Genomic DNA, 27,838 nt, shown 5'->3' on the forward strand with positions numbered 1-27,838 from the left:
CCTTGACCAGGCAAGCCCAGGGTTTTGAACCAGTGACCTCAGCATTCCAGGTCAACGCTTTATCCACTGCGCCACCACAGGTCAGGCAGTTTGTTGATTTAAATTTACTTGTTCTTTATTTTAAATATTGTATTTGTTCCCGTTTTGTTTTTTTACTTTAAAATAAGATATGTGCAGTGTGCATAGGGATTTGTTCATAGTTTTTTTTATAGTCCGGCCCTCCAATGGTCTGAGGGACAGTGAACTGGCCCCCTGTGTAAAAAGTTTGGGAACCCCTGAGTTAGGATTTCTGCCACCATCACAAAACGGAATGAGCGTGCTGATATTTTACTTGATTAGGCCCTTTTTAGAACACTGATGTGGGTCTACCCTGATACATAGGGGACAAAAAAGAATATGGCAAAATGTAATCACAGTCTCCATTGTGGCCATCGTGGCTACTGATGGAAAAAGAAAGAGAAAATGGAGGGAAAAGAAAACTGAGTAAGAACAGGAGAAATATGGTCCATGGGACAAAGCTGGGAAACGCAGGGAGTGATGTTAAGAAATGAGGTAGAATGTTAGAGCAACCGAGAGGAAGGAGGTGCAGGGGCAGAGGAGACGCACGGAGAGGAGAGCGGCGAGGGCCCCGGCGAAGGAGACGCGCGGAGGGGAGAGCGGCGAGGGCCCCGGCGAAGGAGACGCGCGGAGGGGAGAGCGGCGAGGGCCCGGGCAGAGCCACACACCCTGCGGAGGGTACAGTGGCTGAGGGCAGGGGCACGGGGCAGGCGTGTTGGGGGACGATGTGTGTGGCATCAAAGGGTTAATTTATGTCACAGATATGTTCATGCTGGCAAAAGATGGCTAGGTGGCTTAGGAGGACGGGAGGACACAGGAGGACCAAAGAAACAATGGCCACTGTTTAGGGACAGGGCTGCAAACCTCTCTATCCAAAGGACTGTCTTCACAGACACATCCTGCAGCTGTCAGAAATGAGACCCTGAGGCCAGTTAGGATGGAGGGTCCCAGGCCATGGTGAGTGGTCCTCAAGCTGGCGAGGTCAAGGCTCCCACACCTGCACATTTTCCCGTCTCTGTGGCTTCTGCTCCAAATGCTTCCTTTAGCTGACCCAAAAAAGACTGGGCTGTTGCCACACTGTGCGAATTAGTGGCAATTAAAATGTTACTGCTAAAACCTATTTGGTGATCTTAGGCATTGTATGAATTGAACGCAGGAATAAATGTGGCTTCTTTTGTGACTTTAATTCTGCCCACTGCTCACACTGTTCAGGCACTGCTACCTAGAAACTGTGACACGAGCGATCACTGAAAAACAGACTGCTAAGATGAGCTTGCCCTTAAGTTTCCGGAGAAAGAAACTACTACCACTCCTCCATTTTTTTTTTTTAAGACCCATAGATCCTTACACATATGTGATTATAACCAGAGGGGAGCGGGGAGAGTTGTGCCTATGCTGCGAGTCCACGTAGCTCGTGGCTATGAATGGTGTTACTGTTCAGACTGGAATGTGAGCGAAAAGGGACTATATTTTATTCATTGAAACTGGGCCATTTTGTTGTGATATGGAATGCTGGAGAATGACGTTATAGGAATGCACATCCATATTTATGAGGCCTTTTTTATGGCGTGCCGATTCCAAGCATATCATACTCGGCAGCCCTCACACTGCCAGTGTTTAGAGTGCCCTACATTTTCCATTCTTCAGACCATGCCTGTAAGAATAAAGCAGAGGGAACACAGAGCTGCTGTCTTCCTCAGTGAACTATAGATACTCCCACACTTAAAACATGATTGTTTAAAAAAAAAAAAAAAGAAATGCAAAAGAAAAAGCATACAGATTTAAAGACATCTGCTCTGGAGATGTGGCTAAGAGCAGGTATTTGTTCTTTGTACCCTGGACAGCTGCATGAGGTGTCAAAATCCTCAAGCGTGTGACGCCTTGGCATTTTTGCATGAAATCCAGCTCAGCAGGAGAGAGTAGCTGCTGAGGATGGAGGTTTTCCTCCTGAGCTGAATGGTCTGTGGACTAATGGACTAAGCATTTTCTGACAAAGGTGTGGTATAATTCTAAAAATTACCTGCAGGCGTAGACTGTGGTGTTCCTGAGGTTCTGGTTTTTGGTGTTTTTTTTGTTTTGTTTTGTTTTGTTTTTTTTACAGAGACAGAGAGAGAGAGTCAGAGAGAGGGATAGATAGGGACAGACAGACAGGAACAGAGAGAGATGAAAAGCATCAATCATTAGTTTTTCGTTGCGAAACCTTAGTTGTTCATTGATTGCTTTCTCATATGTGCCTTGACCACGGGCCTTCAGCAGACCGAGTAACCCCTTGCTCGAGCCAGCGACCTTGGGCTCAAGCTGGTGAGCTTTTGCTCAAACCAGATGAGCCCACACTCAAGCTGGAGACCTCGGGATCTTGAACCTGGGTCTTCCACATCCCAGTCCAATGCTCTATCCACTGTGCCACCGCCTGGCCAGGCTGTGGTGTGAGTTTTATCATTGGTTGGTAGATACTTCACAGCCTAGTCTGATCTAAAATAAACAGGTACTTCCCAGATCTGTGCTCTGGGCAGCCATAGGAACGGTCAAGGTCATTGTAGTCCAAATGCAAAGAAGTGCAAACCTTACGAAGCTACTCCATGCTATACCAGATGAACAGTGGTGCAATCATTTTGCCACAGAAGTTTTTGTAGGTGGTTGATTCACTTTACTCAGAAAAGTGTGGGCTTATCTATGCAGTATTCAGTCATCCTGTACTCAATAGAGAGATACTAAGCGCCTACGGTGCAGCAGCATGACTGTTTTCACTGAGATGACTACATGTGGCCAGTAGAGGGCAACCTTTCCAAATGCAGCCATTACAGGCACAGTCTGTGGGCTTCCAAGGGCTGGGAAGTTTCTTAAGTTAGAAAAAAAAATGTTTTTGTTTCGTTCAGTTTTGTTTTAAGTGGCATACCAGTAGAAATCTCATTTCAAAAAATGTCTTAATAACGGTGGCTAATCAGCTTGCCAGGACATTCACTATCAAATAGGTTTTTGTCCCTTACTTCTCTCTCTCTAAAATAAATATATACAGATACACAAAGACAATTCAGACATAAAAAAACATACATGCCTCTGAGTAACTGAACACCCTCATTCCATGCCGGAGTCTACGAGGAGGGGTCTTTTATGCTGCTTACTAAGCACCAATACCAGCATAACATTACAGAAAGATGCAAAGCATTCATGCAATTTAATAAAGGTAACTACTATTTCTATGACTTACCAGGAACATACTGCTTAGTCGACTGAAAAATAAAGCACAGTCCTTTGGGGGTGATACAGTTATAGCTTATGTCATCTTATGTCACTCCAAAAATTACATTTTCTATGATAATGGTCCCTGTTTCATTGAAGAGCAAAGCCTTTAATTTAATAGTTGAACTTATTGGGGTGACACTGATTAAGGTTACACAAGTCTGTAATAAATGCACCATCTGTACACTGTGCCGAGGGGTCACCACCCCGAGTCAGGTCTCCATCGCCATCTTCCCTTGGCCTTCTTCTGCCTCCCCTCAACTGCTTTCCCTCCTGAGATCCCCGTACAGGGGTCTCCTTACATTGACTTTTATTAAAAATATAACTATAGGCCCTGGCCGGTTGGCTCAGCGGTAGAGCGTCGGCCTAGCGTGCGGAGGACCCGGGTTCGATTCCCGGCCAGGGCACACAGGAGAAGCACCCATTTGCTTCTCCACCCCTCCGCCGCGCTTTCCTCTCTGTCTCTCTCTTCCCCTCCCGCAGCCAAGGCTCCATTGGAGCAAAAATGGCCCGGGCGCTGGGGATGGCTCTGTGGCCTCTGCCTCAGGTGCTAGAGTGGCTCTGGTCGCAACATGGCGACGCCCAGGATGGGCAGAGCATCGTCCCCTGGTGGGCAGAGCATCGCCCCATGGTGGGCATGCCGGGTGGATCCCGGTCGGGCGCATGCGGGAGTCTGTCTGACTGTATCTCCCTGTTTCCAGCTTCAGAAAAATGCAAAAAAAAAAAAAAAAAAAAAAAAAAAAAAAAAAAAAAAAAAAAAATATATATATATATATATATATATATATATATATATAACTATAAGGCTATAAGTAAGCTTGTGAATCCATACAGCAGAAGCAAAATTAGGAAAGCCTCATAGGAGGAGATACTGTCAAAAGACAGCACCCAAATTAGATAGTTATTCTGCTTCACTCATATTTCTCTTCTGTATTAATAGAGTTGTAGCTTCAGGGAAGTTGGTTGTTTTATATTTTATTAATCATGAGATCAGACTCTTTAAAATTATGCCGTACTGTTTCACAGGACTAGCAGGCAGTCACATGTTTTAGTGAGTTTCTATGTCTTCCATACCGTAGAATTATGTATCATTCACAGCTCCAAATCCACTTCTTGGAGTGGCAGTGGCATATGCCGTGATGTGATAGAGTAGGTACCATTTCAGGTAATAAATGAACTGTTGCTTAATTTTTAATAAACTCCTAGAAAGCCCTCATAAAATACAGCTGTTCTGTGGACTGCGATCTGTAAGTCACTCCTCTCAGAAAGCAGATCTAACCAGCGCTTCGGAACTCCTAAGGAGGAATAATAATATTCCAGGAATCTTTATGACTTCAAGAAGGAAGGGGGCAGGGCAGTGTCCAAGTTTTCTTTGGCCATCACCACACTCCCCGCTTCTTCCATCTGTGAGAGGTGACAGTTTGCCTTTTCTTCGGAGTCTATAGAACGTGTCACAGCACAGCCAGCGAGAACCAAGAATGCAGCCTGGTTGGGAAACGCTGGGCCTGGAAGGAGGCGCCTAGCTTAGCTCTGAGGGCAGGACTATGGCCGGGGCAGCGGGACCAGCAGGTGGAAAGATCTAGGCAAGTGTGGGCGTGGTCCCAGGGTGTTGGCTAGTTCCCTGCTGGCCATATGCTGTACTCAGCTGAGTGTGTGTGTGGAATATGTGACCTAACCCTGATTACGAAATAGGTAGGTAATGTTCAATAGAAACAAGAACATTCCAAGTCAACAGAAAATTTTGAATAAAATGCTTCATCGTGTCAGTAGCTACTCAAGCCAGCTGTTTTTTGTTCATTTGTTTTGCGCACTCATTCACTCACTCACTCATTCACCGTTGTAGAGTCAGAGACAGATGGAAGCCAGCAAACCAGAGTCCCCTGTTGATAGTCTGGATCGCCTCCAGGCACTCCTGTCTCAGAGAAGTTCCTGCTTAGGCACTTCTGCCGGGTGAGTGAATTCTTCCAAGCCATCGGGCAAACCTGCACAGTCAGATCCCAGGTGTCTTTTCCTGGAATCTCACGATCTGAGTCACATTTAGTGAAGAATTCTTTTATTATACAGTTGACCCTTGAACAATGCAGGGGTTTGGGGCACCACCCCCCATGCGACTAAAAATCCACACAGAACTCTGACTCCCCCCAAACTTGACAACTGTTAGCTTCCTGTTGGTCAGAAGCCTTAGTAAACATATAACCTGTGTTTACTAACACACACTTTGTATGTTATATGTATTATATACTGTATTCTGACAAGAGAGTAAGCTAGAGAAAAGAAAAATGTTATTAAGGGAATCATAAGGGAGAGAAAACATACTTACATAATTGATAAGTTTGTGTATAAGCGGGCCCATGTAGCTAAAAAACGTGCTGTGCAAGGGTCAACTCTATTTTCATTATGAAGGAGTTATACCTAGGTCAATTTTACGTCGGAAAACTGCCCAGTTCTGCAGTGGGAACGGGGGGAGAGGTAAGAGCTTCATGGCACTCCTCTGAGACAAGGGGGCTCAGGGAGCCAGGTTTATAAACACGACAGAGTCAAGTCTCACTCACTGTCTGAGCAGGGAGACACCCGCTGTGCAAACCCTCAGCGGACAGTCGGCCCCGCCCGGTACTTGAGGCTCATGGCCTACACTTAATGGTTAAGAACGCTTCCCTCCCGTGTGAGTCATGCAACTTCTTGTCTTCATGATGTCCACTTAAAAATGAGGGGAACATCTCAGAGAAAGGCGAGGGGGTGTTATGAAGGTGGGTACAATGGTGACAATGTACCTCTCACAGGTGGACAGAAGGCTTAGAGAATTGACTCAGGTTCAAAGGAGCAAAACTTCTCCCCAGGAGCTCCCTCTGGACCCCCCAGTCCCCTCCGCCAGCCCGGGCTGGGCTTTCCCCCCTTCCCTCCACAGCCGGGCCCCCTCCTGCGCTCTGACCTGCTCATCTCAAGCTGTCTTACCTGAAGAGTTTTGACTTTGCCCAGGATGTTGTCCTGTGACATTGCTTGAACTGTCTGCTCACTTTCTGCTCCCCCATCAGGGATAAAAATACTGTCATGGGAAAACGCCCGGCTTCCCATAGAATAGTTGAAGGACCTGGAATGCAAATCATGTGCTTCATTTTATTAGGATGATAAAATGTTTTTGGCCATTAGTTTCCTGTTCCTCCTGATTTGGGGACTCCACCCACATCCCCTGTCTCGCCCGGCACTGTGTCCTTTTCTGCTATGGGTCAGCCAAGTAGCTGGGTAGATGGAAGGTTCCCCCAGGAATAAGGGGGCATGTCTCCAACACAACATCTTAGCGCCACTCACTGACATCTCGGGCAGTTACTGATTTTGTAGAGGACCCGGGACCAGAGCGTTACAGCAAGTTTAATGGGAGGAGCCTTTCTCCTGACGAGCTGTCACTACCAGTTCTACCCAGGTATGTCCTGTCAACCAGAACTTTGTAAGTAACATCTGGATTTGGAACTAAGAGGCAAGAGTTTCTTTTGGAACACAATCAAACCGGAAGACAGATATACACATCTAAACCGAGGACCAGACCTGCTGATAGGGACCACAGGAATAAAGAAGCTCTCACTCAAGCCTCCAGGAGTTCAGAGAATGGGGGGAGAAAAGTATGTTAGGGCAATTCTGCTGGGCCTCGTGCACACTGCTCAGCTTACAGGCAGTGGGTACCCGACAATAAACACGTCAGTTGAAGGCTCGAACTTCAAGAAGTCCAGACTTCTACCTGACAGGATGGTGCAGGCAGGGTGAGCTGCAGGAAGAGGAAGCAGCGAAGCCAGCTGTTCTTACTTGACCTTGGACACAAAGTTATTTCTGGGAAGGAGTACACATGTAGGCTGTCCACAGGGCAGGCAGCAGCGCACCCCCTCCCCCCCCCCCGTGGGGCAGGGCAGGCAGGGTGACGGAGTGCCACCTCTCCCTCTCCCGTCCCCAGAAAGGGGCCCACCTGGAGGCTGGATCAGTGACCAAGTGCCAAATGCAATGGGCAAGGTCCCAAACAAGTGCAGACCTGGCTGGGCAGACTGAGTACTACATTTAATTTGCCAAATTACAGGCAGCAGGGTTTAAAAAAAAAAAAAAAAGCATATGAGGTTAAGAAACAGAGGACTTGGATGTGAGCCTCCTGGTTCCATGATCTTAGGCAACAGCAGCAACAACGGCCATCCTTTCCTTCGATGAAAATACTGTGCTGAGTCTCCCTTGTATCATCTCTCCAACATCTTGTTCCAGAGGGACTCGGGATAGATAACGCTAGCTAAAGTCATCCAAATAGAAGCAGTAGAGAGAGAAACTGAATTCAGATCTGGTGAATACCATCCCATGCTAGCTAGCTGAAGTGTCTTCAAGTGCTGGAAGGTCCTAGAGTATTCTATCCCACGAAGGAAAGGGAGAGGGGTGGGTCAGTGGGAGAGGAGGACAGGATGGAAGTGCCATGTGGGAGGGCTGATGGGAGGGCTGAGGCTACTCGACAGCTAGAATCATGGGCAAGCCTTCAGCTGCCTAGCACCAGACGCCACAGAGCAGCAGCCCACTTTGTGGAATATGGAGCATCATTCTGGGATAAGAATATGAACATGGAGGCAGATGAAACATATCACTGTCTCCCTGTCCTCAGAGAATTTGTGATCTAGATTACAAAATGAACTTCCAGGTTCATCTAAAGATGCTATGAAATATACTTTTCTAAATTATGGAATCAGGCTGTTTAGTACTCTTCTGCCAAAACTTTTCTCCCAGATTCCTGGTCATGATTCAGATGGGAGAAGAGGTAACTGACTTCCTTTCTATACATGGTGTCTTTACAGAGGACTTCTACACACACACACACACACACACACACACACACACACACACAGGCTCTCAGCTATTCGCGCAAACGTACGTACGCACAAGTCCATTTTAGATGCTCAATAAATGTTTAATGATGTCTCACAGTTGTGTGCACACAACTTACACCAGTGCTATGCCAAGTTCCCTTCCGGTTTCTAAGTCAAACTCAACAGAATCACGACGTTCATCTCCCTGCTCCCGTACTTTTTCCCAAATAGGCTCAGAACCGACACTCGCTGCTCTTCTCTGCTGCCCCAAATGTCCTGGTTGCCAACCAGGATTTAATGTCGATCTATTTCAGATGATCACGTTGAAAAATAGAGAAAATGAACACTAAGAAAGATAATAGTAAAGTAATAATTATAATAATAGTGCTAGTCACAGCTAAATTTAGTACTAGCTAAATGTGATCAAGGATTTGCCATGTACCTTGCACATGTTAACCTCTTTAATATAATACTAAATCATTATCATCTGTAACTTTATGTGGTAGGTACTATTATTAAGTCTATTTTACAGATGAGGAAGCTAAAGCTTAAAGACAGTGAGTGACTTGCATAAATGGTTTCCGGCCTCTGTTCCATCGGTCTACATGTGTGCGTGTGTGTTAGCAATTATCTCACACTACAGCAGCGGTTCTCAACCGGTGGGTCGCGACCCCGGCTGGGGTCGAACGACCAAAACACAGGGGTCGCCTAAAGCCATCGGAAATACATATTTTATTTAAAAATGTATTGTATAATAAATATGTGGGTCGTGCCCCACATGTTGAGAACCACTGCACTACAGCTTTTTTTTTTTTAGTATAAGATGCTCTGTGTTTTTGCTATTTTATCTATTTTTTGAGATATAACTCATATAAAGTGCTAACATCGTAAGTACATAGGTGATAAATTTTTACACATGTATGCAATTGTGTAACCCCGGCAAAGATCAAAATATAGCTATTTGCTTCCCCCCAAAGGTTTCCTAGTACTTTTTTTTTAGAGGAAAAAATCCTCAACTATTATTCTGGTAACCACTATTCTGTGGTTTAATGCTACAGATTAAACTATAGCTTTTTTAAAAATTGAATTTATTGGGGTATAGGTTTCAGGTGTGCAACTCAATAAAACACCACCTGCCCACGCATCATGTGCCCATCGCCCCAAGCTGTCCCATTTCCACCCACTTTGCCCAACACCACCTGCCCCTCCTGTCCCTCTGGCTGTCCCCACACTGTTGTCTGTGTCTATGTTATACTATAGGTTTTTTTTTTGTTTTTGTTTTTGTTTTGTTTTGTTTTGTTTTATAATTAACACCCATAAACTCCATTCCTAATTTTTTTTTAAAATTCATTTTGAGAGGAGAAAGAGAGAATGAGAGAGAGAGAGAGAAAGGGGGGAGGAGCAGGAAGCATCAACTCCCATATGTGCCTTAGACCAGGCAAGTGCAGGGTATTGAACCAGCGACCTCAGCATTCCAGGTCAATGCTTTATCCACTGCGCCACCACAGGTCAGGCATACTATAGGTTTTTAATGAGTCTTAGTATCTCCTAGTTTAAGTTCTACGGCTTTGATTCTTTTTTTCAAGATGGCTCTTTTTATCTCTTGGTATTTCTACAATCAGGTTGCCTGGGACAAAGGAAAATTTTTAGCCAGGATCTTCATACAATGTTGAAGAGAAGTGGTAATGATAGACTTTGGCATGTTCTCAAACTGAGCAAGAAAGCATTCAATATTTTACCATTAAGTTACCATATCATCTATGGAATTCTTGTTGATTATATTGCTGCTTCTTTGAAAAGACTGGCAGTCTATCTTTTATTTATAGCTGATTTTAAGATTTTTTTTGTTTGCCTTTGGTTTTCAGCAGTTGTGGCTAGGTGTGTATTTCTTTTTTTATTTTATTATTATTTTTTTTGGTATTTTTCTGAAGCTGGAAACGGGGAGAGACAGTCAGATAGACTCCCGCATGCGCCCGACCGGGATCCACCTGGCACGCCCACCAGGGGCGATGCTCTGCCCACCAGGGGGCGATGCTCTGCCCCTCCGGGGCATCACTCTGCCGCGACCAGAGCCACTGTAGCGCCTGGGGCAGAGGCCAAGGAGCCATCCCCAGCGCCTGGGCCATCTTTGCTCTAATGGAGCCTTGGCTGCGGGAGGGGAAGAGAGAGACAGAGAGGAAGGAGGGGGGGGTGGAGAAGCAAATGGGCGCTTCTCCTATGTGCCCTGGCCAGGAATCGAACCCGGGTCCCCCACACGCCAGGCCGACGCTCTACCGCTGAGCCAACCGGCCAGAGCCTAGGTGTGTATTTCTTATAATTTACTCAGGTGGGGGTATGTATTACTGCTTAAACATGTAGCTTGGTGTCTTTCATCAGTTTTGGAAAATTCTCAGCTATTACCTCTTTGAACACTGCTCCTGCCCCATTTTTCCTTTAGTCCTCCTCTGATTCTTCATTGTTAGAACCTCTCACCATAAGCCATACATCTTTATGTTGTTTTCTGTATCTGTCATTCTTTTCACTTAATATGATTCAGGCTAGATTTTTTTCTAGCAACTTAGCCTTCAACTCATTAACTCTCATTAGTTGTGTCCAATCTGCTGTTAAAACTACCAATTGAGTTCTTAATTTCACTAGTGCTTTTCAGATATAAAATTTTCATTTGATTCTTTTTAATAGATTCCAGTTCTCTGGTGAAATTCTCCATCTTGCCAACTGCTTTGTTAAAGATATTCATCTTAATTATTTTAAAGGCTCTGTCTGAAACTGCAGTATCTTAGTCCCCTTTGGGTTTATTTGTATTATGGTTTTCCTCATAGTCTGTTTCTTAGCTGCCCAGTTATTTTTAATCAAATTCTATACATCATGAATGAAAAACTGGGTTATTTTCTCCTTCCAGAGAGGATTCACTGACTTCTCTAGTGACCTCAATCCATTGATCGCAATCCAATCAGGGACTGAACTAATCAAGGCTGGTAAGCAATCCTGGTAAGGCTCAGATTACCTCTGTCTTGTCCCCACTTCTAGGGTATAGACCTCCAGGAATCTCAACTAACAACCTGGGTTATTTCCTAAGGTCCTCCTCCTGGGTGGGTCCCAAACTCCACTTACTGTCTTTCCAGTACCAGAGACAGCCAGAGAATTCTGTCCTGCTTTTCATCTTCTAACCCATCAACAAATGCCTCAAAAGGAAAATTGTTGTATAGATTTATGTTCAGTCTTCTAGTCTTCCTTTCTCTTGGGGATATTAATGCTACAAATCCTGGCTGTCTGGACAGCTGCTAACTCTTACGTGTTGTGTTCCCAGCCCCATGAGATGGCCCACAGCTATGCTGCCTTCTCCACCTCTTGGAAGTCATCTTTCTGGTCTCTTGCCCTGCACCAAGAGTCAACTAATGCCCACAGGAGAGAAGCAATATGCAGAAAGTTGGGCTCAACTCAACGGGCTTCCCTTCTCTCCAGGATCTCATTGCTCAAGCCTGGTACCTCAGCAGCAATCTGATGCCTTCAAACAGATGTCTTTACTATCCTGTCCATATTTCCAGTTGTTCTTGGTGGAAGCACTGATTTGTTCCAAGCTACTTCATCAAAGCTATAAGTAGAAGTAAATAAACTTTCGGACATTTATTAAGTTTTTATACGTCAGAACATATTTGTTGATATGGCTCTTAAGAGGATTACTTTACAAAGTGACCAAAAATATTTGTACCTTTTTCCTTTTATATTTGGTTTTTGTCCCATTTTAAAGCTCTGACAAGAAACAGTAGAGGAGAATGGTTATCGGTTTATTTAGTTGCAAGAATGAACAATGTCTTCTAAATAATTCAGTTTACATAATGCAAATCAACATTAGATCCTCGTCGGCCCTGGCCGGTTGGCTCAGTGGTAGAGCATCAGCCTGGTGTGCAGGAGTCTCAGGTTCGATTCCTGGCCAGGGCACACAGGAGAGGCACCCATTTGCTTCTCCACCCCTCCCCCTCTCCTTTCTCTCTGTCTCTCTCTTCCCCTCCCGCAGCCAAGGCTCCACTGGAGCAAAGTTTGCCCGGGTGCTGAGGATGGCTCTGTGGCCTCTGCCTCAGGTGCTAGAATGGCTCTGGTTGCGACAGAGCAACGCCCCAGATGGGCAGAGCATCGGCCCCTGGTGGGCATTCTGGGTGGATCCCGGTTGGGCACATGCGGGAGTCTGTCTGACTGCCTCCCCGTTTCCAGCTTCAGAAAAAATACCAAAAAATAAAAAATAAAAAAATAAAACATTAGATCCTTGTCAGTTTGGTTCATTTAAAATATTTGGCAATCATGGTTACCAGTCTTGGCTCCAAATAACCCTACAATATAGTTTATTTCCTATTTTCCAATGGGGAAGCTCAAAGAGTGGGTAGAAACATTGCCCAAAGTTCCAGAGTTTGAGGCAGGGCTGGCATTGAAACCGAACAGTCCACGTGTAGAGATCTCAGCGTGAAGCTATGTTCCCATGAACAAAGAACCTGGTGGAGTCAGTGTCCTTAACCAGCTGAGAACTGCGAATTACATGAGTGGGAGAGGAAGGTTAATTCACCACAAATTGTACCTTAGCAGCGTTCAGCTGGACTTCTTCATTCTTGACATTTAAGGATCTTTCACAAATGATTACAAAGCAGGTCTCTCCTCCCCCTCCTTTTCTTATGAGTAAGCCAAGAGGTGAGGGGCCTCTAAACCTCAATGCTGCAGCCCTCAGACTTCTACAGTGTGTCTGTAAAGTCATGGTGCACTTTTGACCAGTCACAGGAAAGCAACAAAAGACGATAGAAATGTGAAATCACCAAATAAAAGGAAAACTCTCCCAGTTTCTGTAGGATGATGCGGCAGCATGTGTGCATGCGCAGAGGATGACATAACACTGTGTATACAGCCATGCCAGTCGAGATGTGGACGGTACAGAGGAAAGTTCAGTGTGTTCTGTGGCTCACTAAATTCAAATCTGTGACCAAAGTGCAACGTGAATATGGGCACGTTTATAATGAAGCGCCACCACATAGGAATAACATTACTCGTGGGATAAGCAGTTGAAGGAAACCGGCAGTTTGGTGGAGAAACCCCGTTCTGGTAGGCCATCAGTCAGTGACGAGTCTATAGAGGCTATACGGGATAGCTACCTAAGGAGCCCTAAAAAATCTGTGCGTGAGCCCACATTGATCTGCACTGAACAGGTATGAAACTGGGAGAGTTTTCCTTTTATTTGGTGCAGATTTCACATTTCTATCATCTTTTGTTGCTTTCCTGTGACCGGTCAAAAGTGCACCAGGACTTTACGGACACACTGTATATGCTCAAATGGAAGGAATAAAGCTTGTCTGTCGGAACCTCCTCTTCTGATGCTGAGAACACAGAGCAGCCTCTTAATCATGAGGAGAGATGTAGAAAGACCTCTAAAATCCCCCAGATTTTTTAACTTCCAACTGGAGGGTTGCTGATACAGCCATATAACAGTCATTTTGATTTAACTGAGGTTTTTAGTCAAATGCAAGCATATGTGGGAAAAGCAAACTCTAGGAGGGCAAAAGAGACCCACTCAGGAACTTTAGAACAACACCGGTCTCTGAGGAACAGTTTTCAGAAACTTAAGAGAAGAATCACAGACATGACTTAAAGAGGCCAGAAAAATGGTCCTTTTGTACTTGGAGGTCCAGGTAGCAGTTCCTGGGGCCTTCTGGACAGAAGGGAGCTGGCTAAGATGTTGCAATTCTTGCTTCTATATTTCTGTCCTGGCTCTGTTGTTGTCATTGATACTGTTATTGGTAGAGAGGTTTGGATTCCAAACACCTAAAGAGGCTTCTAATCAGCCCATAAAGACAGACAAGCTTTTGGTGTTTCCCCTCAACTCTGCGCGGACTCCTGCGGTTGTCTTCGCAAAGGCATTGAGGCAGAACAGCCTGAGGCTACTCTTCTGGCTTTAACAGTCACTTTTAATAACTGTCTCTCTGACCCCCAAACTACCCTCTCTTCTTCTGCCCACATGTCTCCATCTCCTTACTGGACACTAGGATGTGACTATCCTACTGTCTCTGTAAGCTCAATGTGAATAAAACCAAACTCATCCGAGTTTTCCCTAAAACTCCCATCTTTCCTATATCTTTGTTACTATCACCCCTGAGACTCTGTACTATACGATTTTATAAATGAGGCCAGACTGAGGTTAGGGAATTGGTGTAATATCATTTGTCCTTTCACATTCAAAAGTCCTTCAAAAATAATATAGTATTGCAAATCCTAAGCTCCTGAACCCATTTTAAGGCTGCACTCGACCTTCCTGTCCACACTCTTCTACGACTGTGCCTGGGGCCTGGGCTGCTGCTCTCCACATCTCTGGAAGGTCCTACAAGGAAACTGGGACCAGATGGGGCACTGCTAGTCCAGAGCTGCATCAGCTACGAGGGATGGCATGCAGTCCTCACACAGCCTGCAGTCATTGCTGACTCGGTGGGCTATGATCAGAGTCCACAACTTGACTCCTTACGGACGAATATGAGGTCCAGGATTGTGAAGAGAGGGGCTTGATCAAGACAGAACTGAAACGAGAACTCAGGCTCCTCACTTGCAGCTGATCGAGTCTTCCACGTTAACGCAGTGTTCACAGATGTTTAGATTTCTTCAGGAACAAAGATGCTATGTAAACCACAGCTGCTGGACCATGACAGGACCCTTGGTTTAGAGAGTCCCAGTTCACCCACAGCTGCAAACCTTATACAAAAGGTGAACTAATTCCACTGTTTAAACAGGATGCCAGCATCCATGAATTTTTTCATATTTACATAATATTGACTGAGACTTTTTTATTGTGGTAAAATATATACATCATAAAATTTACCATTTTAATTATTTTTAAGTATACAGTTTACCCATTAAGTACATTCACTTTGTTACACAACGACCACCATCATCCCAAACTGCAACTCCACACTGATTCAACAATAGCTCTTCATCCCCCCTCCTCCCAGCCCTGGAGACCAGTATTCTCTTTCCTAGCTCTGTGAATTAGACTACTCCATGTACCGCATATAAGTGGAATAATATTTGTCCTTTCGTGTTGGCTTCTTTTTTGTGTGTGACAGAGACAGAGACAGAGAGAGGGACAGATAGGGACAGGCAGGCAGGAAGGGAGACAGATGAGAAGCATCAATTCTTTGTTGCAGCACCTTAGTTGTTCATTGATTGCTTTCTCATATGTGCCTTGCCCGGGGGCTACAGCAGACCAAGTGACCCCTTGCTCAAGTCACTGACCTTGGGCTTTAAGCCAGCGACCTTGGGCTTCAAGCCAGCGACTTTTGGGCTCAAGCCAGCAACCATGTGGTCATGTCTATGATCCCATGCTCAATCCAGCGACCCTGAGCTCAAGCTGGTGGCCTCAGGGATTTGAACCTGGGTTCTCTGTGTCCCAGTCAGGTGTGTTGGCTTATTTCACTTAGCATAATATCTCCAAGGTTCATCCATGTTGTAGAACGTATCAGAATTTCATTTCTTTTTAAGGTTGCATAATATTCCACTGTTTGTAAGAATATATATACATGAATGTGCTATATATTTATATATATTTCATTTATAAATTCATTTAATTTCAGTTATGCATTCATTTGTCAATGGACATTTGAGTCATTTCTGCCTTTTGGCGGTTGTGAATAATGCTGCTGTGGACACTGGTGTATTCATCAAGATTTTTAAATAATGTATGAATGTAGCATGATGACTCATAACTAGGTGTAGACATGGCTGAAAGAGTAAGTTGGTGTCCCATAAAGCCCTCATTTCACACCAAAGATCTGACATCACTTCCATATCTTCCAACCAAATTAAACAGTCACTATCTATAAAGGTTAGCAGAGACTAACAGGACAAGAGAAGGAAAAGGAGGAGGGGGAGGGAGAGAATGAGAAAAAGAAGGAGGGGAGTGAAAGGAGGTGGAGGAAAATGAGAAGAGAGAGAAGGAAAAGGAAGAGAATTCCTTCATTTTGCCTAAAACCATGGGAAATTTTGAAGTGCAGTGCTTGAGAAGCTGATCCTGGGGTCTGATTCACAGAGCAACAGCCCCGCCTTCCCACCCCTCCCCGCCCATCTCAGGGGATTTAAGCAACAGGAACTATTAACTGGGGACCAGAGGTTTCTATTCTAAGAGACGGTGTGTTGTAGTAGCACTTACACCCACCTGCAGTGGCTGAGGGGTTCTCTATCTTATTACATTTAAGCCCTTGCACCTAAGTCATTATGGCAGTGGTTCTCAAAGTTTTTGAAGTTGAGGTGCATTTAAAATCCTACAAATAATTGTAGGCGCACTATATACAAATTTATGAGAAATACGTTATAATAATTAAGTCAAATATTAAAGAAAAAAATATAAAGTCCAAGTGTGCTCTTCTGGTAATTAAACGAAATAAATATGACAAAATTAAATTTATTCTGACATTAAAAAACATTTTTATGTTACATTTTTTGAGTTATGCTTTTTAGAATTCGTAAAAAAGAAGGGTTAAAAAATAAAAAAAAAACGACAAAAAAGTTATCTCTTTATATATATAGATACATTCTTAGTAAGATTTTGTAAATTCGGCAGGTCCCGATGTGAATGTGTTAAATTTTTCATTCCTGTGTTTGTGAGAAACATGAGCTGGATGTGTCCTAGCAATTTCTTCAATGTTTGGGCATATATTTGAAAGGCAAACTCTCATTTCCTTGTCAATACATTGAAGAATTCCTCCCTTTTACTCTTAATTGTGTTGAGTGCAGAAAACCCCCACCATACATATCATCTTAACTTTACACCAAACAAAAAGAAACTTGCCTCCAATCTGTCCAGGGAACATGGGGGGTAGTGTAAACAATCCAGCACCATAGTTTAACAGCCTTTTGCAACCTAATCAGGCAAGTGAGGTGGGGGTTTGGGCAGACTGTCAGCTTACAGCCAATTCCACATACCTCTGTCCCCCAAAAATCTAAACTCCAAAAACCCTGTTGGTTTTTTGGTCCCCAACATGCACATATTTCTCTGGAATACCATAGGACGCACCTGGAAATCTTCTAGGGCGCACACTTTGAGAACCACTACGTTATGGCTTGGGGAGGACAGGAGGAAAGAGACGCATGCTGTTTTTCCCTACTCTACCTCCTTCTCTTTCACTTACTCAGAGACAGCTGGACTGACTGTCATCATTCTACCTAGAAACCCTAAGAAGTTATTTAGGAATCAATAATATAGTACTTGCGGGCACACTTTGGCAGCACATAGACCGAAACACAGGGTTGTTCTGAAGGACCTACAAGTTGTGAATGATTGTAGGAACCCCGGCCGAGGCCTGGGCGGGTTATGGATTATCCCCCTGTGCTCTAACACAGTGGTCCCCAATATTTTTTTGGCCACAGACCGGTTTAATGTCAGAAAATATTTTCACGGACCGGCCTTTAGGGTGGGACGAATAAATGTATCACGTGACCGAGACAAGCGTCAAGAGTCTTAGACAGATGTAACAGAGGGAATCTGGTCATTTAAAAAAAATAAAACATTATTCAGACTTAAATATAAATAAAATGGAAATAATGTAAGTTATTTACTCTTTCTCTGCAGACCGGTTCCAAATGGCCACAGACCAGTACCGGTCCGCGGCCCGGGGGTTGGGGACAACCCGGGGGTTGGGGACCACTGCTCTAACACACAGCCTGGATTATTATGCTAATGACCGTGCCAAAAGCAAAAATAAAGTTCATACTTTTTAAGCTTTGCTCAGGAGAGGTTTTTATTTTCATCATTATTTTTTCTACGTTGAAAGCATTTAAGACTTACACAAACACTGAGAGTACAGTATGAAGAGCTTTTGTTTTCCTAGACCATTTTCTAGACCATTTGAGAGTAAGTTGCTGGCATGATGGTCTTGGCCCTGAGCCAGGCAGACAGGGGAGCCTCATACAACTTGTTCTTAAGCACACGGGAAGATGTGAGTGAGAAACCTCAGGAAGGAGTGGAGGGATCTCGGAGGGCAGCTGAAGGGCCAGTGAGTGTATCGTGGTCGCCGCTGCCTGGGTTTCACCTGCAGCCCACTGTAACACGATTAACATCCGAGGATGGTCTCCAACTGAGGTCCTCTTCAATTCTGTTCTCTCTAACCATGTTAATCTTGAAGCACTTAATGTGCCAGCTCAGAAACTTTTGCCAAAATCCTACCAGAGGAAGCTGCAATAGGTGCTTGCCATGCAATAGGTTCTTCATGGCATGGCCCTAAAGGACTCTGGGCAGGCCTCAGTTTCCTTATCTGTGAACGGGATGACAAGCGGACCTACCTCATAGGGAGGATTTCCGTGAGTTACGATACATAAAGAACTTAGAGCAGTGTACGTGCCGGTGTAAGTGTCACCCATGGTTATCAAATGCCAGCTTACTTCCAACCCAGCCACTCAGCCCCCTAGACACCCTCTCTGGGCTCCATCACTGCCAGGCTCTTCCTCTCCGGAAACAGCCCGACACCGATCTCTCAGCGCATGTCCTCCCCACGCTTCCAAGTCCAGCTCACACTTATCACTCCACACGGCCTTTCCTGCTTCCCTGGAAGGAAGGGTTCTCTCCTCCCACCGAGAGCCCCGGGCGGGTCTCCCTCGCCGTTTCATGTTATGGTCACTATAATCATGCCTCAAACGAGAGAAAAAATAAAAGGGTTTGGCATATTGTAAAGTGCTAGGCAGATGTGGCTCTGATAATAACGGTATCTTCTTATCCCCACCGCAGTACCGTGAGCTGCAGCAGGGCAGGGGTCACGTGTGTGATCTTTGTTTCTCCCAAAGTGCTTTGTACAATAAAATTTGTGAGGAAATTTTTTCAATGGAGGAGTAAATGATTAATATTGTAGGGTAGTTAGTTGATCAGATGGGTTTCCCAGGGAGAGGTCACTGAGGGAACGCAAAGCATGACGCAAACGTGTTGACGGAAGGAGGGGCATATTTTCAGACCGTGGGTGTGTTGCAGGCAGGCAGGCTGTGCAGGAGGCCATGCGGAGAGCTCTGGGAGGCCACCGGCTGGACAGGGCAAGAGGATGTTCAGCACCTCATCTCTAAAGGTTTCTCCTATACCTTCTTTTCAACTCAAATTAGGAACCTGCTCTAGGCTTTGCTTTCCACCCTCTGTTTCAAACCTCCCTCTCATCAACTTTTCCTGAGTTCATTCCGCGTCAGTTACAGTTTTTAGTTGCAAGTAACAGAAATATGTCTTGCCCAACCAAAAGAAAATTTAAGGGAAGAACAGTTGGGGGACAACAAGAACGGAAGCTAGCCACCAGGCTTGGAAAAAGACAGGATAAAAGAGAGCTCTAGCGGTCTGGGCATCAGGACCCACAGCAACCACCATGGTGCAGGAGAAGCCTAGGTACAGAAGGTCCTCCTGGTTGTCTCCTGTACATCCTCATCCCACCTGCCAAGCCAAAGCCCAGGAGAGAGAGACTGTTGGCCAGGCCAGGTCACGTGCTCATGCCAGGCTGCAGGGGGAGAGGAAGTGGCCCTTTGGCTTCTATCGAGGAACTGATTCCTTGAAAGGAAATCTGGGTGCTGTTGAGAAGAGGAACCAGATGCTAACAGCTCAATTACCAAAAACAGCCACCACACTGCGCTTTTAGATCTGTGCCCCGATTCTCCTTTCCAGCCTAGCCATTTGGGAGGGCAACTATTTGTACAGCTTGCTGGTGTTTTGATTCTACCTCTCTCTCTTTTAAATTCTTTTATTGATTGATTTTAGAGACAGAGGCAAGGATAAATAGATAGATAGAAAGAGAGAAAGAGAGAGAGGAACAGAGATCTGCTCTTGTATGTGCCCTGACCGGGGATCGAACCGGCAACCTCTCCATGCTTCAGGATAAAGCTCTAAACAACCACGCTATCCAGCCATGGCATTCTACTTCTCTTTTAAGAGGTTGCCTTTCTTTCCTGGTGGCACGTGATGCTGCCTGTGAGCAAAGGCTGCCATACTCCATGCTACTGGGATGCCCAGGCCCAGGTCCAGTGTCCTATGCCCATGCTTATCAGCAGAAGTGACAGAGATAAGACACAGTGCCTGGTGGCCTGTGCCCTAGCGCTCAGGGCGCTGGAAGGTCACAGTGGAGAGAGGGTGAGAAGCAAAGAGAATCACAGGTAGCCCTGCAGTCACGCTATTCCACATGGTGCTGAGGGGAGCAGGAGGAGGTGCGAAGAGCCATGTGCATTTCAAGTTGTGTTTTCTGGAACTGCTGTCTGAGGCAGGGTCTGAGGCAAAAGGAACAGCGGAGAGCTGGGGGAGACGTTCCTGGAAAAGTCCTCCTCATTCCCAAATGATGACACCAGACAGGTAGAGTCCCCTTTCTGTCACAGCTTTCTGTCACCTGCAGTGACACCTGGAACTGTGGGGGGCCATCATGGGTCATAAGGAGATAAACCTGAGAATAAGACCCTACTCCCCGCAGATAAGAAAAGAAGGGGTCAGATTAGATCTTGATGATGTTGCTGGGATGCCTCATTAATGAACTTTGAAGTTTAGAATGTGCTCCAGACTTTCATATACATCAGATAATCATTTCGTTACTGCTAGTAGTGGTGCTTTCTGTTACAGCTGAAATCATCCTACCTGACACAGCCTTCTAGCCACTACTTCGGGCACTGAACACATTCTGAGACCCACGCGGACACCATCTAACCTTGGAGCCTACAGCAGGAAGTTCTCCCCCCTACACACAAAAGGGAGGAGCTTTCTGCAGCTGCCTACTCAACAGGAGTCTCAGGCCAGCCCTCCACCCCCTCCTTATCCTTTGTCTTTCTGGACAAGCTTCAAGTAATTTGGGGTCATAGATATTGGGGAATTACCATAGCAATGATTAGGGATTCACTTCAGGAATAAGGAAATATAATTACAGTCCCATCGCAGCTTGTTTCCATGACAACAGGGGTAATTGCAATCGATCAGCACTTTTCTTCCTAAACAGATCCCTGAGTCTCATTCAAATGAAATGCTAAAGAGCAATTAGCTATCCTCATCAAACAAACTAGAGCTGCTGAAAGAGACTGAAGGAGTCGCATCAAATTCTATGTGGCATCTTGGAGGCTCATCCCCAACTTGAGTATTCTATGAATTTATATGGTACCCAACAGGCTACACAGAGTACCCACATACCTAATAATTACAACAGACACAGGATACATCATAAAAAATTCAAGGGAGAGGAGAAAGCTTAGAACCTTAAAACAGAGACACTTAGAACTGCAAGCCAAAGGTTCCTGTCCTCTAGCCTCCAGGCCGAGTCCTACTACACACAGGACAAGCCATCATCCAACTTGCTTCTACAGCTCTGCCAGGACTCTGGGGGCTCCGTGCTCCCTGCGCTACTCCTCCACGGCCCCACCTGGACAGGCACCTCTTCATAAACATGTTTAGCCATCATCTGAATCAACTAAAGTCTTGGTTTATGCTCTGGAGATAGAAAACTAGTTGTCAACCTCCTCTTTATCTCAGTTAATATTACCCTGCATTTGTAAAGTGCTATCTTAGAACAGAGTATAATGTCACATGCTTTTGTTGTTGTTGTCATAACCATCCTGGGAGATAGCATATCCATGTAACACATAAATGAGCTGGCTTGGCAAAGGGCACACTGCTCACGAGTGAAAACACCTGCACTCACAAGTGGACCCTGGCTCCTGATCTCTTCTCTCCCACATACTGGATCTTCAACAACGCTGTCACTGATTCATCTACCCCCTTTCCCTCTAGACTTATACAGCCCACCTTTATTAATTCTCCTGCTTAGTCCCTAATTTTTATTCATTTAGTGGTTTCTGTACCTCTTCTCTAGTCCCTGTTCAATTTTGGCACATGCCGGGTTTCTGCGGATAGAAGACAACAAGACCAAGTAAGATAAGACCTTCCTGACTTCATCTTCTGGTCAGCAGAAGGCCGAGCGACCTCCGGCACACTCTGGTGGTCAGGGAGCCTGAGCGTCTCTGTAAATTCAATAGTCACATGTGGTCTCATTACACCAGCCGTGTAATTTTCCTTTTCCAGCAGGTCAGAGGGACAGCGAGAAACTAAAGGCTAACTCCAGACAAACACTGACTTGTCCAGTGGGAAGAGTCCAGCAGTAAAAAGCGCAGTATTCATGAACTCATTCATTGAATGATTACTGAATGCCTGCTGTGTGCCAGGCACTGCTCTAGATGCTAGAAGCACAGTGAAAGGCAAGCTGTACAGGCTTATCCTTCTGGCAAGGGAAAGGAAGCTCTGAGAACAATGGCCCAGGCTGAGGGGGGCAGAGAAAGCTTGTTCCACTGAGGAAGGCACATTTGTACAACAAAAAATGAAGGATGACAATGCATTAGCTGGAAGGAGGTAAGAATAAGGGGTGGGGTTGTTCTAGACAAGGGGATTACCATGTGCAAAACCAGCTAACTTGGATTCTAACCACTCTAACACTAATAGCACTGTGACCTCTGAGTCTCAGTCTCCCCGTTTGTAAACTGAAGGTATTAGATCAGGACTAGACATTGCCTTCAACCTTCAACACTGATGCGTGTGTGTCCACTGAATAAGGGTATCAGGTTAGAGCAGGATTTATATTCGCTTGGGGGGGGCAGTGGAGTGCATGAGGTCAACCACAGGCACATAGTTTAAGTAGGCAGTTTCAAACGTGACCTGTCTCTCTTTCCCCATCTCCTCTCTCCACTCGGGTTCCCCACCTGCCAGCCAGCCATGTAGCAGCTCAAGGCCTGTCAGCAAACAGGAGCAGCTGTCGGCCCTTCCAAGCTGGCCTGCTCTACTCCGCAGTGATGTCTTACTTCAACATGGCGCCTTTTTGTTCCATCTCAAACTTTCACCTCCTCTTATAGGGCTTTTGGGGAAGAAAATAAACCCCTACATTCCCCTACAACAGGGGTCCCCAAACTACGGCCCGCGGGCCACATGCGGCCCCCTGAGGCCATTTATCCGGCCCCCGCTGCACTTCCGGAAGGGGCACCTCTTTCATTGGTGGTCAATGAAAGGAGCACATTGACCATCTCATTAGCCAAAAGCAGGCCCATAGTTCCCATTGAAATACTGATCAGTTTCTTGATTTAAATTTACTTGTTTTTTATTTTAAATATTGTATTTGTTCCCGTTTTGTATTTTTACTTTAAAATAAGATATGTGCAGTGTGCATAGGGATTTGTTCATAGTTTTTTTTTATAGTCTGGCCCTCCAACGGTCTGAGGGACAGTGAACTGGCCCCATGTGTAAAAAGTTTGGGGACCCTTGCCCTACAATAAAATTCAGCCTTTTAAAGGTACATTTCAATGATTTTTAGTACAGTCACAGAATTGTGCAACCTTCATAACCACCTAAGTTTAGGAGATATTTTATCATACAATAGGCAGTCTTGTTTAACTGGCATCTGTAGATTAGCATAATGTTTTCAAAGTTTACTCATGTCTTAACAAGGATCAGGATTTCATTCTTTTTTATTCCCAAATAATATTCCACTGTATGGATATATATATATATACACCACATTGTATCCATCCATTCATCTTTTGATGGACATTTGCATTGTTTCAACTTTTTGGCTATTATGAATAATGCTGCTGTAAACATTTGTGTACAAGTTTTTGTGTGGACATCTGCTTTCATTTCTTTTGGGTTTATACCTAGGAGTCGAACTGCTGGGTCATATGGGACCTATGCTTAACATTTCAGGGAACTCTCCAACTGCTGTCCAAGGCAGCTGCAGCATTTTACGTTCCTACCAGCAATGTAAGAGGGCTTCAATTTCTCTACCTCTTCACCCTTACTACTGGATTTGAAGTGATATCTCATTGTGCTTTGATTTGCATTTTTCTAATGGCTAATGATGTTGAGCAAGTGTGTTTTCATATGTTAATGGAATTTTTTATATCTTTGGAGAGATGTCCATTCAAATCCTTTGCCCATTTTTAAAACTTTTCTTTTTTGGGGGGTCTTTTTATATTAAGTTATAAGAATACTTTATTCTGGATACAGTCTTGCCAGATAAGTCATATGCAAATGTTTTCTTCCATTCTGAGAATTATCTTTTCATTTATGGTATTGTTAGTACAAAAGTTATTTTTGATGAAGTCCAATTTATCAGTTTTTCTTTTGTCACTTATGCTTTTTGGTACCTAAGAAATCCTTGCCTAATCCAAGGTCATGAATTTGCTCCTTTGTTTTCTTCCAAGAGGTTTATAATTTTAGATCTTCCATTTAGATGTTATCCATTTTGAGTTCATTTTTGTGAATGGTATAAGAAAAGGGTCCAACTTTATTCACTTGTATGTGGCTATCCAATTGCCCCAGCACCATCTGTTGAAAAGTCTATTCTTTGTCCATTGACTCGTCTTGGCACTCTTATTGAAAATCAGCAGACCACAAATGTAAGGGTTTATTTTTGGAACTCTCAATTCAAATCCATTGATCTATATAGCCACGACCACATTGTTTAGATTACTGTAGCATCATTGCAAGCTTTTAACTCAGGATGTGTGAGCCCTTCAAGGTTGCTTCGGCTATTCTGGGTCCTTTGCATTTCCACCTGAGTTTTAGGACCCACATGTCAATTTCTGCAGAAAAGGCAGGTAAGTTTCGACAGGGACTATAATGAATCTGTAGATCAATTTGGGTAGTACTGCCATCTAAATATTAAGTTTTCTGATCCATCTATTACAGATGCTTTCCATCTGTTTAGAGCTTCTTTAATTTCTTTTTTTTTTATTTGAGTACATACTTAAGTAACTTTTTAAAAATTAATTAATTAATTAATTAATTATGACAGAGACAGAGAGAGTTAGAGAGAGGGACAGATAGGGACAGACAGACAGGAAGGGACAGAGATGAGAAGCATCGATTCTTTGTTGTGGCACCCTAGTTGTTCATTGATTGCTTTCTCATATGTTCCTTGACCAGCGGGGGTGGGGGGCTATAGCAGAGTGAGTGATCCCTTGCTTAAGTCAGTGACCTTTGGGCTTAAGTCAGCGACCATGGGTTCATGTCTATGATCTCATGCTCAAGCCAGTAACCCCATGCTCATGCTGGTGAGCCCGCACTCAAAGCTGGTGAGCTCCAGCAGCGACCTCAGGGTTTTGAACCTCGGTCCTCGGCATCCCAGTCTGATACTCTATCCATTGCACCACTGCCTAGTCAGACTTTGTTAAATTTATCCCTAAGTATTTTATTCCTTTTGATGCTATTGAAAATGAAATTGTTTTCCTAAATTCATTTTTGGATAGATTATTGCTAGTAAATAGAAATACAACTGAACAACAAAAACTCCTATTATGTACCCTGCAACCTTGACCAACCTTGTTTATTAGTCTAATAGTTCTTTAAGTGGATTCTTTAGAATTTTCTACATATAAGATCATGGCATATGTAAATAAAGATAGTTTTACTTTTTCCCTTGCAAGTTTGATGTTTTTTATTTCTTTTTCTTGCCTAATTGTCCTAGCTTTAACTTACACTATAGTACAATACAATATTGAAGAGATATCTTATTCCTGGTCTTAAGGAGAACACATTTATTTCTTTCACCCTTAAGTATATTAGCTCTGAATTTTCTGTAGCTGCCCTTTGTTTCTTTCAATACTTTTTTTTTTTTTTTTTTACAGAGACAGAGAGAATCAGAGAGAGGGATAGATAGGGACAGACAGGAACGGAGAGAGGTGAGAAGCATCAATCATCAGTTTTTTGTTGCAACACCTTAGTTGTTCATTGATTGCTTTCTCATATGTGCCTTGACTGTGGGCCTTCAGCAGACTGAGTAACCCCTTGCTCAAGCCAGGGACCTTGGATCCAAGCTGGTGAGCTTTTGTTCAAACCAGATGAGCCCGCGCTCAAGCTGGCGACCTCGGGGTCTTGAACCTGGGTCCTCAGCATCCCAGTCCGAAGCTCTATCCACTGCGCCACCACCTGGTCAGGCTCTTTCAATACTTTTAAAACTATTTTTATTGATTGGTTTTAGAGAGAGAGGGAAAGAGAGAGAAACACTGATTTGTTGTTTTACTTATTTATGCCTTCATTGGTTGATTCTTCTATGTGCCCTAACTAGGACTGAACCTGCAACCTTGCAACCTTGGAGTATCAGGACAATGCTCTAAACCAACTGAGCTACCTGGCCAGGGAGTGGCTGCCTTTTATTTATTTATATATTTATGTATTTTAGTGAGAGAGAGAGAGAGAGAGAGAGAGAGAGAGAGAGAGAGAGAGAGAAAGAGGGAGGGAGGGACAGACAGGAAGGGAGAGAAATAAGAGCATCAACTTGTTGTAGCGCTTTAGTTGTTCATTGATTGTTTCACATATGTGCCTTGACCAGGGCATGTGGGGCTCCAGCCGAGTCAGTGACCCCTTGCTTAAGCCACTGACCTTGGGCTCAAGCCAGCGACCATAGACATGACTCCATGCTCAAGCTGGTGAGCCCATGCTCAAACCAGATGAGCCCGGCTCACGCCAGTGACCTCGGGGTTTTGAACCTGGGTCCTCAGCATTCCAGGTCGATGCTCTAGCCACTGTGCCAACACCTGGTCAGGCGGTAGCTACTTTTTATTAAGCTGAAGATGTTCCCTTCAATTCTATTTGAATGTTTTTATCATGAAGGGTTTTGGATTTTGTCAAATGCTTTTTCTGCTTCTATTGAGATGATCATGTGCTTTTTGTCCTTTATTTTATTAATATGGTGGGTTATATAGAATGATTTTGGTATGTTAAACTAACCTTGTCATCCTGGGATAAATCCCACTTGATCATGGTGTATAATTCTTTTTAATATTGCTGGATTCAGTTTGCTAGAATTTGTTGAGGATTTTTATATCATTTTTCATAAAGGATACTGGTCTGCAGTTTTTTGTCTTTGCCTGGTTTTTGTATTAGGGTAACACTGGCGTCATAGAGTTGAAAAGTCCCCTCCCATTCTATTTGCCATATTCATTCTTACATGGAAGTCTCTGCTCCTGCCATTCTGGATCTGAATGTCTGTGCCTCGTCTCTTAGCACTCCAAATCCTGCCCCTCATTTGGAGCCAGCTGAAGGGTTCCTGATTCCTGATTCCAGACTCCCCTCCTGACAGCTCCAGTCCCGGAGTGACTCACTGCCCTGGGAGCCCCTTCGGTTCTCACCATGGCTTACAGACGGCCAGTCACTCCAAAGCGCTGCAGCTGTGCAAGCTCCAGCAGATGCTGGGAAGGAGGCAGAGGCTGGAAGCAGGCCGAGTGCAGTCCCAGTGAGCAGGAGAGGAGCCTCAGTCAGGCAGCGCAAAGCAGGAAGACACCTGAGCCTGGTGAGTCGGGACCAGCAAGACACCTGAGGGCCATGCAACCGGCTGCCTAGGAAGGCTGCAGCAGAACAGTGGAAGGTTAAGAATGGACTCTTCACCACGTGAATAGTGGTTCAGCAATTTACCAGCGAGTCAGTCTCTGGCCTCAGTTTTCTCATCTTTGAAAAGGGGATAATAATGCCAATTTCTGAGTGTCTTGATAAATATTCAGTGAGTTCGTCTAGACGAAGCATGCGGTATTAAGTTCAATAAGTGGCCGCTTGAATATATACTACAGGATATTCTCTGGGAAAAAAGGGTTTGTGGTTAACACAGCCTTGGAAACGCTCTACATCACATCCTTCTTCTTGCAGATTCCTAGGGCACATTAGCATAGTGAAGGCTCTCAAAAGTCCCATGTAAAGGATCCTATTTAATTTGTTTTGGCCCAGAATT

General features: G+C 44.5%; 1 protein-coding gene across 5 annotated transcripts in view; it reads right to left on the reverse strand.

Moving 5' to 3' along the window:
* Positions 1-27,838, reverse strand: part of CRACD (capping protein inhibiting regulator of actin dynamics) — a 277,681-nt gene that overhangs the window by 23,933 nt on the left and 225,910 nt on the right. For 4 of the 5 annotated variants that reach the window (XM_066279323.1, XM_066279320.1, XM_066279321.1 and 1 more), the window contains one exon: positions 6,250-6,385. The exons of the other annotated variant lie outside the window; for it this stretch is intronic. In XM_066279323.1, the coding sequence (XP_066135420.1) occupies positions 6,250-6,369 (120 nt within the window). In that variant the 5' untranslated portion in view covers positions 6,370-6,385. The remainder of the gene's footprint in view (positions 1-6,249; positions 6,386-27,838) is intronic. 5 annotated transcript variants of the gene reach the window in all.

This window comes from Saccopteryx bilineata, chromosome 5 (genome assembly GCF_036850765.1).
Source record: "Saccopteryx bilineata isolate mSacBil1 chromosome 5, mSacBil1_pri_phased_curated, whole genome shotgun sequence".
NCBI lineage: Eukaryota > Metazoa > Chordata > Mammalia > Chiroptera > Emballonuridae > Saccopteryx > Saccopteryx bilineata.